At 35.0% G+C, this 13,542-nt stretch overlaps 1 protein-coding gene across 6 annotated transcripts in view; it reads left to right on the top strand.

The window, feature by feature from the left end:
- Cdk4 (Cyclin-dependent kinase 4) overlaps nucleotides 1-12,387 on the top strand; it is a 205,416-nt gene extending 193,029 nt beyond the window's left edge. For all 6 annotated transcript variants that reach the window (XM_067773490.1, XM_067773487.1, XM_067773488.1 and 3 more), the window contains exons 6-7: nucleotides 11,957-12,092; nucleotides 12,167-12,387. In XM_067773490.1, the coding sequence (XP_067629591.1) occupies nucleotides 11,957-12,092; nucleotides 12,167-12,250 (220 nt within the window). In that variant the 3' untranslated portion in view covers nucleotides 12,251-12,387. The remainder of the gene's footprint in view (nucleotides 1-11,956; nucleotides 12,093-12,166) is intronic.
- The last annotated feature ends 1,155 nt before the right edge of the window (nucleotides 12,388-13,542 follow it).

Here is a 13,542-nt window from a genome sequence, read left to right as displayed (position 1 = left end):
ATTTAAAAATATTATTATAGTTACCGTTGTTTTGCGACGGCATGTTGCTATTAAAATTGGTATTGAAAAGAGTCATTTTTGAAATTTTAGTGGTTTACGAATGTCATAAAGATAGTAATTAATTAAGTTTAACACAGTGAAAGTTATAATAGACCCAGTGGAATGTGTGGTTTAATTAGAGAATTCGTGAAATGGGTGGTGAAGTAGGGGAATTAATAGAAACTTATTTTCGTAAGGAATGCAGATGTATTTATAATCAATATCATCTTTTTTAATTGTCCTCATTTCAGAACTAAGTTCGCTTGCTATAACGATACCTAGACTGACAGATGATTCAACAGCTGCTCAAAGAAGTTCGCACTTTCTTGGAAAACTTGACCATAAATACTTTCAGAACTTACCGGTTCTACAAGATCTATTACCTTAACGGGGCTTACATTTTTGCAGAAACAATAAGACTACTTTTTCTTTCTAAGGTCAATGTCACAGGATCCCATCTTAGAATTCTGAACTAAATTTAGATTTTGTCTTTCATTAAGTCTTAGAAATAATTGTTGAAGAACATCGTCTGGTTTATTAATAATTTTTTTTATGAATTACATATAATTTTCAAACCTATATGCAGAAATTGAATCCAAGGGGCCAAAACTCTTAACGCATTCGGACAAATGATGTAAACCGTGAGTGTTGAGAGTAAGAATCTCATCTCCTAATATTCTAGATGAATGAATTACAAAATGATTTTAACATTTGTTGGGCTACATCCGCCTCCGTATAACAACATTTTTGAATAGAAAGTAATCGAATGCCACTATGTAAAAGTAAAATGAGAAAGTACAAATCGTCATTTGCATTTGGATACCTAAGTAAAGAAATTCACCATGCGGAAGGACCTGAACAGTCACTTTATCTCTTCTTGTTTTAAGAATAGTTTTCGAACAAAGAGGCACATCTTTTACACCACCTTTATTAAATGTTTTAGCAGACCACCGACCAAATTATGGGGAACTTTATAACCAATTGCCCAAAATCTCATTAACTCTCGCGAATTAACATCCTTGCTGGAGTTCATGTACTTCGCATGGGTACTTTGGCCAAGCACAGAATTAATTCCCTCACTATAGCTGCATGCACCTTCGTTTACCCCCGCACTATTCTCATTGGGCTCAACCGCAAATATATTTTTAGTTTAATGGGCAAACGTTTTGATTTGCACCTCCATTTTGAGCCATAGGAACAATATTTTAATTTTTATTTTTTTTTTTTTGTGCTCTGAAGCTGTTATACCAGCTGATTATGGCAGAGTAGAAATGATACTCCAAACGCAAGTTATTCTTGTGTGTTTAAACGCTGTCATTTACAAAATGTGGACGACGAATGACAGCTGGATACGCTGTCGTGTACTGACGACTGCCTCCACAGTGTTGTAGCAAGTTAATGATACTCGTTCTCGTTGTCTTTTATAAATATTACCTGATACGGGTGGTAGGATCACATATTTAATACAGATAAGAAAGTTAACAAAGATAAAGTTGTGTATCTTACTAATTCCATAAAGGCTATAATTATTATTCTTTTCTTTTATATATATATATATATATTTTTTTTTTTGAGACCCAAAATTACCCAAATATTGTTCAACAATAAATCTGATTTCTCTTATTATTATTATTTTCTTAAACTACTAAATTAGTTTACTAATGTACATTTTTTATACTAACGTTCATATGTTTACAGATAACATATTGATATTGTATCTTATAACATCTTATTCTTATATTATTTTTTTCCCCCTTTTAATATTTTCTCTTCATTTCAAATTATATATTTTTAAAGTGTCTTAGCTAGATTTGTACTGTGTAAAAACTCAAATAGTTCTTCATAGTAAACAAAATTTTTAGATAAGAAGAGATCATTTAAGTTGTTAAATTTTCTAAAAATGATATGGTTCCTTGAAGCATTGTATCTACTGCATTCAAAGATTAAATGTTGTGGTGTTTCTGAGACTTGGCAGCTGACACAAAGGGCTGAGATGTTATCCCTAAACTTCTGTAAGTATGTCTTTCCGTATGTAAATCCAACTACAAGTCTATTAATTAATTTTGTGTCATATGGATTCAGCGTGTTCTTCTTGTTCTTAAACCAGGGTTTTCTTTCTTTCTGAGCAAAAGTTTCTATTAGATTTTTGTCCATTTTAGGACAGTTTACTTTAATTTCTTCAATGGTTCTTTTCCAAAGTTCCTTACTAATTTGTATCAATGCCTCACTTGGCGATAAGTCTACACACAAGGGTTGTCCTAACCCAGCAGCTGTTTTAGCAGCCTCATCTGCTTTTTCATTAAAATAGATACTTATATGACTGGGTACCCATATAATTTTTACTACTTCTATTTCTGATGTACATAGCTGCTTGTGTATTTCAGAAATCATATAGTTGGTTGTTTTTTCGCAATTAAGATTTTGAATGGCTCCTAAACTATCCGTGAATATTGCTAATCTCATGCGTTTATATTTTACCGCTAGTTTAACCGCTTCCAGTATCGCTACAAGCTCTCCAAATGTTGACGAAACTACCTCATTAATATTGAACAAATAAGAAACCTTGCTCTCTATATCGTACACCGCACATCCTGTTCTACTATCACTAACTGATGCATCCGTGGCTAGCACAAAAAAGTTTTCGCGTTTAAGATTTTCCAGTTTGTCATAGTACAACGCCTTTAGTTGCTTTTTAGAGTATTCTCTCTTGGATTTTGTTAGTTGGATTCATTTAATTCTAGATTACTGTATTTGAAAAAATCTATATCCGTATTAATCCTATCCAGAATGTGTTTGAATTGCCTATATGCATATCCATAACTAGATTTTATCGCACAATTTCTTTCTAATGACCTTTTGATGTCTGGGTTTAATATCCATTGTTTTGTCAGTTCTTTTGTGGTTAGCCATAAGGCTCTGGATAACGGTGGTAGTTCACAAGCGATTGCATATCTGGCATAAATCGGTGTGTTGGGAGGAACTCCCAGACACCTTCTCAGCGATTCATTAAGCGATGTGATTATTTTCTTACCATGTCCTTTGGGTGCATTTGCAAAGGTGGTGTTTGCATATTCAGCCTTAGCTCTCACATATGTTTTAAACAAATTTAATGCATTTTTTGGAGCCAGCCCTGCCTTTATCGTCGTCAGTCTACTGATGAGGTTTCTAGCCTTCACTGTTTTATTTTTATTATTCTGAATATGATCTCTGACTGTAGAGTTGGCACTAACAATCCTGCCCAGCCATTTAACTTTATCCAGCTGTTGAATTACATCCCCACCTATACGCAAATCAAAATTTTTCTTAGCAGTGCTTAAATACATGAAATTAGTTTTATGTGTATTAAAGTTTAGATGTATCTCGCTACAGCTCTGTTTTAACAACAAGAGTTTCGATTTTAGAATTAACAGTGCTTTCTCTTCAGATTTTGCATGACATATAATTGCTATATCATCAGCATATTGAAATATTTGTGTGGTTTGATCATTTATTTCATGCAATCTTGCCGTATACAGATTGAATAGCATAGGTGAAAGGCAGCTTCCTTGGGGTAGACCATTTTTGACATGAATAGCATGTTTTCCTAATGTGAGGGTTCTACTGGAGAAAAGATTTAATACCCAATTGGCTATACTAATATGAACGTTGAATTTTACTAAAATATCATGAAGAATTTTTAAGTCAACGCAATTATATGCATTGGAAACGTCCATAATGCATATGAAGACCTTTTCTTTGCTGGATTTTAATTCTGCAATGTAATGTAACGCCTCATTCAGACACATAGTGGCAGAACGGGTTTTCCTGTATGCAAAGCTTTTAGGGGGAATTATTTTATTTTTTTCCACAAACTTTGTTAGCTCCTCTTTTACCAGCATATTTAGACTTTTCACAACCACTGACAATAAAGATATCGGCCTATAATTTTGGAAGTCATCGAAATCCTTTCCAGCCTTAGGAATGGGAATAATTTTTATTTGCCTCCATTCAGGTCTAACAATGTTTTTCCTAAAATGGTCTACAAGTGACTGAAATAGTCCTTCCTTTGTTTTAATTGGTAAGTTTTTAAGCATATCAAATGTAATTCTATCTCTACCACCAGCAGTGGACTTCTTTTTGCTCAGTAAGGATATAAAATTTTCAAAATCAAAATCTACTTGATCCTTTGTAGCACCAACATCTTCCATACTCGGCGATGCATTATCCACCGTTCCTTGTTCAACTTGTTCTGCTAACATTTTAAGATAATTTTCATTATCTTCTGTAGCCCATAGATTTTTCCCCGTGCCATTTGAGTTACTTACTTACTTAATTGGCGCTTAACCGTCTAAACGGTTATGGCCGTCCAACAAGGCGCGCCAGTCGCTCCTTCGCTCCGCCAACCGGCGCCAATTGGTCACACCAAGGGAGTTTAAATCGTTTTCCACCTGGTCCTTCCAACGGAGTGGGGGCCGCCCTCTACCTCTGCTTCCATAGGCGGGTTCCGATAGAAACACTTTCTTGGCCGGAGCATCATCTTTCATTCGCATAACATGGCCTAGCCAGCGCAGCCGCTGCGTTTTAATTCGCTGGACTATGTTGATGTCTGCGTATAGCTCGTACAGCTCATCATTAAATCTTCTTCGGTACTCGCCATTAATGAAACGCCATACATCCTTAGCATTCGAATTACGATTAATTTCTTCAATTTTGTCTTGAAAGTGTTCCTTTGTCGCCTTTTTGACCGTTTTCTTCCAACTCTTTACTTCATTTAATGCCTCTTCTAAGTCTCTTGCATTCCCTGTGCTCCTTGCTTTTTTTCTTTTCGCTACCAACACCCTATATTACCTTTCAATGTCCCTGTTCCACCAAGCTTTGGGCGTGTATCCTTTTTTGTTCAAGTCAAAGGTGGCATTTTTCCTTGCTCTAGCAATGTTTTTATCCAGGTCTTCCAAATTAGTAAAATTAACAGTACCTAACTCTTCTTTCAGTTTCTTTTTTGATATGAAGAAATTCGGTCGCTTACTATTCTGTAGTTCTATGATTATAGGCCTATGATTGCTACCTCCCAAAAAGGCATAGCTGCATTTGAACCTGGGTAACAATGCCATATTTGTAAAAGCTAAATCCATTATAGAGTCACTGTTATGCGATACACTATGAAATGTAGTAGAACCATCATTAATACACCTGAACCTTGCATTTTCAATAATTCTCCCTAATTCCTTGCCTTTAGTGGTGCTAACCACAACCCCCCACGCACACGATCGTGCATTAAAGTCACCAAGAAACAGAACATTGTCAAATTTTTGAAGATATGATACAACACGGGTTACTTCTGCTTCAAATATTTGATTGCTTACATTTGGTGGAAAATATACCGAACAAATTGTTAAGTTATTTTCTAAATTTGTCGTCCTCGCTATTAAGATATCCTGTCTTGTCTGATATTTATTTTTTGTAAATTTTATTTCTTTTTTGAAGCCGATGGCTACCCCTCCGTAACCATCTGCCCTTATTTTTTTTTAGCATATTAAATCCAATTAAATTATGATTGCTCGTCTTGATATCATGCGAATATATTTCTTGAAGGCAAACTATGTCTATCTGATATAATTGATTGAAAATGTTTAAGTGACTTTTGTTGAGCTTAAGGCTTTGCACATTATATTGGAGCACTTTTATTGAGGTCATAGTCATGATTGTGATTTTGAAACGTTGTTAGCCTATTGCTAACATTCTCTTGGCATAAATTACCTATTAACTGTACTATCGGTTCTTTATTATCTATTTGAAATTTTTCAATTAATAGTGACAAAAGTTTTTCGATTTCCGATACTCTAGACCAGCTCGGTTTTGAATAACACGGTTCCTCCTGTTTCTTAACTTTTTGGTGAACTTGCCTCTCCTGTTTTAGTTTTTGTCCACTTATTACCACACTACTGTATGATCTTGGAACAAGCCGTTTATTTACAACATTATCATTGTTAATTCTCTGCACATTATTGCCTTTCAAGGCTGGAAAACTTTCGTCACTTTCTTCTAATAGTCTAAATCTGTTATTGTAGTTGATCGTACTATGATATGTCTCAATCGCCTCAACCTTGGACATTTTCTTGATCGTCATTATTTCTAACACCTGCTTTTCTTTTTCCCATTTCGGACAAACATTTCTATTCAGTGCACAGTGATTACCACTGCCACACAAAATACACTTCTTTGGTTCCTTACACTCCTTTCCGCAACCTTCCTCTCTACCACATAGAATACATCTATTCTTGGCCCTGCATCCCATTCTGGTGTGTCCCAATCTCCCACAATTATAGCAATGTCTAATTCTAGGTATATAATGTACCACTTTAAATTTAACATGAAATATGTCAATAGCCTCTGGTAGCTCCTTTCCCTCAAACGCAACTTTCACAGTATACGTAGGCATGAAATTTCCTTTATTATTAGGGTCCCTTTTAGTAATACGCATCACCGACATTACCTTACACTCACTTATAATATTTTCTTTTAACTCCTCATCAGTGAACGAAAGTGGTATATTTCTAACAACACCTATTGTTTTAACAAAATTCTTTGGAATATAAGATCTCAAATTGGCGTTCATTAATTCTTCATTGAGCACACACGCATTTGCATACTCATAAGTTTCAAAAAAAAAAATTTATAAAGCGATTTGCCGATCGATTTTATAGTTTTAATTCCTGGAATTTTAAAGCGCCTTATTTTTTCCCACAAAAACAATCCATTTCTCATTTTGTCATTATTGATGAAACTACACTCTGACGTGTCCATTAACACACAGAAATCACCGCCATGATTCTTTCTGTATATTTCTGTATTTCTTTTTTTAATCTAGGTACTATCCCTTTCTTTATTTTCACAATCCACTTCCTGTCCTTTTGCAACAATATCTGCCTGAGCACTTATAGCTTCCTTACTTGTTACTTGAGATTGAGCAACACCCTGATATTGGCTCATGTTTGTCTTTTCCACTGAATTTTCCTCTTTTGCTTTGTCATTGGTATCATTCGCACTGTCACCTACTGTAGCTTCTTTGAATTCGTTCATTTTCTTCATTTTTGCTAACTCCTCATTTTCTGCCGCCATCTTGGCAAAAGTGCCTTTTGGCACTATCATGCCTTGTAACGGAATATAATTCCCGTTACTATTTTCCGTCTTGATTTTTTTAGATCTTTCTTCTCGTTCTCTTTTAAGTCTTTGACTCACTCTCAAATCTGATTCATTCTTTTTGTTTTGTCTTTTCCTATAACTTGTCCTGTTGTTACTAACATTTCTGTAATCTAACCATCCTAAGTCCATGTCCGAGTCCGTGTCCATTCTTGTCCTGTCCTCATCATCTCCATCCCCTACAACCGACGCCGCCACGCCGACCATCTTTCAACACCAACAACAACCAATGCTCCAAAAACTTACCCAACGTTAACAGCAAAAAGTATTATCCAAATAGTTTTACGTCTGGCCAAAACACTTACAATTTCACAATATTTCAATGTTCTTTTTCCTTATTTAAAACACAACTTTCACAATTTTTAAGTCCTACCACCTCTTTCCTTTTTTAATAAATTTTTTTTTCCTTATTCACCCGTTTTCCGAATTCCGTCCGTATCATCCAAAAATCAGCGTAGAAGTGAACAATATTTTTACTATTGTCCTCATAAATCACACATTTCACACTGGATTTGTCAAATGACGCAAGTTTTTTGGCCTTCTGTTCGTTCTTCTCCTTCGGTAAGAAATGTCAAAAGAAAGAGGAACGAAAGAAAAATGTGTGCTAGTGATGTCAAAAATTATGTTAATGTGTTGGAGCTTACGTCAGCTCGGTCTAGCAGGGAAGTGATTCCTATTCTTAGATGTTATTGGGTCCATGCACTCAAAAACTTCACAACAAATGTTGTCGCTTACGAATAGTAGATTCAAAAGCCAATTTTGAGAAATAAAATGCTTATTGATTTGACTTAAGTTGAGATGTGATGGTAGCGTGCTCCGCCTATCACACCGTATGCCCTGGGTTAAACTCCCGGGCAAAGCAACATCAAAATTTTAGAAATAAGATTTTTCAATTAGAAGAAAATTTTTCTAAGCGGGGTCGCCCCTCGGCAGTGTCTGGCAAGCGCTCCGATTGTATTTCTGCCATGAAAAGCTCTCAGTGAAAACTCATCTGCCTTGCAGATGCCGTTCGGAGTCGGCATAAAACATGTAGGTCCCGTCCGGCCAATTTGTAGGGAAAAATCAAGAGGAGCACGACGCAAATTGGAAGAGAAGCTCGGCCTTAGATCTCTTCGGAGGTTATCGCGCCTTACATTTATTTATTTTAAGTTGAGACTAAGTACATCAAGAAATAAAAAAAAAAAAAAAATAAATGTAAGGCACGATAACCTCCGAAGAGATTTTAGGCCGAGCTTCTCTTCCAATTTGCGTTGTGCTGCTTTTAATTTTCCCTAAAAATTGGCGGGACGGGCCTACTTGTTTTATGCTGATTTGTTATCTGCGAGGCAGATGAGTTTCCACTTTGCTTGCCAAACACTGGCGATGGGCGACCACGCTTAGAAAAATTTTGTTCTAATTGAAAAAAGTACATTATCAATTAAATTTAGTTCATGATTTGCAACAAGATTATTCGGTGTGAGATCATGATTTCACTAACTAGTTCACCATTGTTAAATCGCCCACTACGCAGATTTGACTACCATGCAAATTATTTAAAGCCAAGAAAACAATGTGCGTGTGCCTTGTATAGCTCAAAAAACTGCTTGGTGCCCGACGCAATTAAGTACAAATACCGTTGTGCGGTTTAACCATTTACACCAGGGATAACCAAAATTGAAACTGTGCCTGTATTAGTGAAAGCGCGATGATCGTACGAATCACTTGATGCACTATTCATTCGCCTATTAGCAAGCAACGAGGCAACATCGTATGCAAGAATTGTGTTTATTTATGCGCAAGATTACGAAAATTCGCGCATAAATAGCATAGTCGTACGCAAACGAGCGACACCAACAATCGATATGGTTACTCTGCATGATGAGCGACAACTAAAGGCGAAAGAGAATATTAATACGTGTGAAGTGGCGCCAATAATTATTCAACTAAATGGTTATCCCTGATTTACACATATGTATGCAAATCTTATCAACAAGGAAGTCACCATCGCAATTGCCTCATGACTGCAATTAAAACACCGCCGTCCCGAACACCGCCAGTTTTTCCTACATCGAGTCTTTACGAAATACGTTGAACATAGTCAAAAAACTCACTATCAAAAAGTCTTTGTTAAGAGACGACTCAATGAAAAGAAAGATATCATAATAATTGTGTGCACTGAAGTTTTGCACAATGTCAGACTTGGTCCGCATACCGGATGCATCTTACAAAAACTTGAAATGTCAAGAATGGTTATTAAAGAGAGCTGAAAACCAGGTCATATAGATGCACCCTAAGTACAGGACATGCTTTTGGGGTTACCGAACACGTTCTCTCAAAAACCCGATATGATGGAAAACTGGTGTTCAGCTTAGAAAACCACTGAGAAAATTGATTTTGGAATATTTGCATAAAATCGACAAGGCCGGGTAATCGGCTTCTGAAATATGAATAAATAATATTTGTTCGACTTAAAACATAGTACATAATCATTCGACTACTTTCCTTCGTTCATTGACGTTTTCATCACCCCTATTCTGCATTTCGATTACGTTCCCGTTCTACGCTCCGCTTAAATCGAAGTTGGGTATTCTGCATTACGACGGAATCGTAACGAGAAGAGGAAGAGCAAATGATTTTTTGAAATCAGCTGTTTGTAGGGAGTGTGTGAACATTGGAACAAAATAAATTAAAGAAAATTTGTAAAAAACACTGAAAAACGTTAATATTTTATTATCCAAGGCATTTTGTAGAAAGAAAAGGAATATAATATATTGCCGCCGTGTTAAATTTTTCTGAGTGAAGAGCTTTCATAATTGTGTGTTTTTGTCGTTCTTTTGTCCAATTCCCTGCCGTGGCCACCAAGTTTTCTTAAAACGGATTCCTGCACGAATATAGTTGACATTTTCTGAATTTTATGGATGCTAATTTCATTGCAGTGGCCTAAAATACTTAATGAAGATTTATTTATTCTTTCCGCAAGGATTGTTTACGTTTTCGCTTCAACTTCCTCTACTCCGGCAGCTTGCTTTGGCATATAACTGGACCCAACGAACAGACATAAATTATAGCTGTCTATAATAATGGAAGCAATAGCTGCGGCATTATTTGTGGAGTTGGACAGCAACGCCTACGAAAATGGCCATGCGAAATTGGAAAGGCAAATATTGCGAGATTTGTGTAATCCATTTGAGATGAGTGACGAATTGTAAGAAATTTAACTTGAAAGTGGTAAAGTTTAATGACTTATTTTCTTATTGAGGTTAAAAAAAACTTTCGACTTAATAAGGATGCTTTCAAGTATGTGTTAGATACTTTTTCGGGGCAAATACGTCCAAGGGCTTCGACATCGACATGTTGTTTTTGACCTGGAAACATATAAAAAACAATCATCATCAAGCCTTCTACGTTTCTCAACAAGTTTTACTTACATTTTTGCTAAAATTCTGTTATAAATTAATAAAAAAATAAAAATAAAATATTTTTCCGCCAACTAATTTGCAACTTATAAAAACGGAACTACGATCGAAATGCAGAATACACAAAATCAAACGACTCGAAATGGATCGAAAGAGATTGGAACACAGAATACCAAAATTGCCAAATCGAAAAAATTCCGATCCAACTCGAAATACAGAATAGGGCTGAATATAGTTTTTCATAGCCCATATCGTGATTGTGGACACGACAAGTGTGATAGCTTAAACATAGACCTAAAAATAGCAAATATAAACGATCATCTGATTTTTTAAGATACTATTGTGGTCTCAACATACGTCTCTTTATATAACCCTCCAAAGATAGCCGAACATATGCGCCGCCATATTGAACATTCAAAACACTGCCAAAACGCAAAAAAAAACAGTGCTATCAGTTAGTTTGACGGATAAGATATCACACTTGTTTTGTACACAAAGGTTTCGTGTTTTACGGTCTAAAGTTGCGTGTGACATACATATGTCAACTAGTGACTACTCGTACTGAGATCCAAGTTAAAATTGCCTAATTACAAAAGCTTATATTTCTGAACCGATTTTCAAAAACCAGAAGTTATGTTATACATATAATTAAGATAACTATAACTGGATATATATGCATATAAAGTTGACGCAATCAGTTTAACCTGTGAAAAAGTGTGTTTTAGTAATGGTAAGCTAAAGTATGTTACATCAAAAAAAGCGTTTAATTAACAATCATTTGGTATATAACTTTAAACATTTAAAAAAGTTTTCAATATTTGTTTTTTTATTGAGTTATTTCGGATAAAAAAATTTGCGAAAGTGATTTTCAATATGTACGGATTTTCGCGCAATTTTTTATTTCAAATTTTCACCTACGACGCCTTTATTGGATGATTTTGAAATTTGCAAGATTTATTGTTTCGTGTCATAAGAAAATGAAAATTTGGAATAAACAATAGCGCGGTATTTGGAGTAAATATACATGTATATATATATGAGCAACCTCTTTAAATTATATTCCCAACGCTTTCACTTTGAAAATCGGTTCAATACTTTTTGAAATATAAGCCATTGAAAATTCTATAAATTTCAACATTACCCTCCTCTACCATCTCCGATATTCATTTGTACCACAAAATTTGCGTTATATGAATCATTAAAAAGGGGCGGTCCACGCCCACCTTTTTGTATTTTCCTACCTGAACGTTCCGTATTCTTTACTTGTTCCTCAAAATTTGTCAACTCTATTTCGCTTTTACAATTGGGTTGCTCCTTTTTTAACGATGCATAAAATATTACAGATTAACTGGTCGACCCACTGCAGATCAATGGCCTCAATCAATTTCACTTTCAAGAGAACATTTCCCTGCTCGAATACCTAAGCAACCCAAAGAGTTGTGTCCAAACTTGTGTGAATACGCCAACGATCTGTTAAATGTAAGTGATTATTTAAGAAATAATTTTAATTTGTATAGTATAGTTTTCAATATATTTTATACTATTATTTTTAGCAAATGCTCACCTACGACTTCAGATCACGCCCATCTGCATTGGTTTGTTTGGACCATGAATACTTTCAACAGGAACCTATTTAACGTTGGCACGTTTCACTCATACTGTAATGATTAATATAAGTTTATCAATATTTTGTTAATATATTCTCTAAGCAATCGTAAAAAACAATAATTAGTCGTAACCGTAAAATATAGTAAAGATAGTAGATACCTACAAATACGCGGTCAGTTTTTCAACTCCGTATCACGCTCAGTTACGTAAACGCCCTGGATCAGTGAAAGTTTTCAGAAGCAGAGTTCCTGATATATTCGTACATACGAGTTGTGATAGCTAGAATGAGGTGGTTGTGCTTCATTTCACACTTAAGAGCCGTATCCAGTTCTAAAGAAAACCAAAAAATTGACACTCAAGAAATGCTTAGGTTTGTCAAATTTATGCAGTACGCAGCTCTTAAGAAATTTCGGCCACTATTTTCTAAAGATTTTTAGTAACAGATTCACCCGGCAACTCTGATTTTTCTACGAAATAATTGATTGTGCGTCGTTTCTGAAGGAAAAAGTGACACTTGGGAAGGTAAACAAACAAAGTTAAACATTTATTCAAATCAAATGAAATTCCACATTTTACGTGTATTGTGTGTGAATTACCATGCGTCGTCAAAATTTATTTTTAATGCAAAAGAAATAAATTAAAATATTTCTTAAGCGTTTACTTAGTCGCTGTTTTCAAATAAATACTTTTGTTGCTGGAACTCGTTATTTGAAGAAGAGGGTGTGACGAGGAAAACGAACGGGCACCGAGTCGCTTCTGCTAGGAAACATGCAAGGCGAATTCAGTACCAGATGTTGTCATCCCATCAGCTGATTGCTTCTTCTTGATTAATTTCCATACAACGCCTTGTACAATAATATGTCAGTTTATCGAAATCTATAAAAAAATTTCTTTTGATTTGACATTCTTCTGCACGGCGAATTGGTTGAATTCGTTTTGCCATCACCTTTATACACCTTTTCCAGTTTATGTTCAGAAATTTACAATTCATATTCAGAAAATTACAATTCAAGTTCAGAAATTTCCATTTCATATTCAGAATTTCCAATTTAAATTCAGAAATTTACAATTAAAGTTCAGAAATTTACAATTCAAGTTCAGAATTTCCAATTCAAGTTCAGAAAATTACAATTCTAGTTCAGAAATTCCAATTCAAGTTCAGAAATTTCCAATTCATATTTAGAAAATTAAAATTCAAGTTCAGAATTTCCAATTTAAGTTCAGAAAATTACAATTCAAGTTCAGAAAATTACAATTCAAGTTCAGAAAATTACAATTCAAGTTCAGAAATTTCCTATTCATATTCAGAATTTCGAATTTA

This window comes from Eurosta solidaginis, chromosome 3 (genome assembly GCF_040869045.1).
Source record: "Eurosta solidaginis isolate ZX-2024a chromosome 3, ASM4086904v1, whole genome shotgun sequence".
Classification (NCBI taxonomy): Eukaryota; Metazoa; Arthropoda; class Insecta; order Diptera; family Tephritidae; genus Eurosta; species Eurosta solidaginis.
This window is presented reverse-complemented; position numbering and strand designations above follow the sequence as displayed.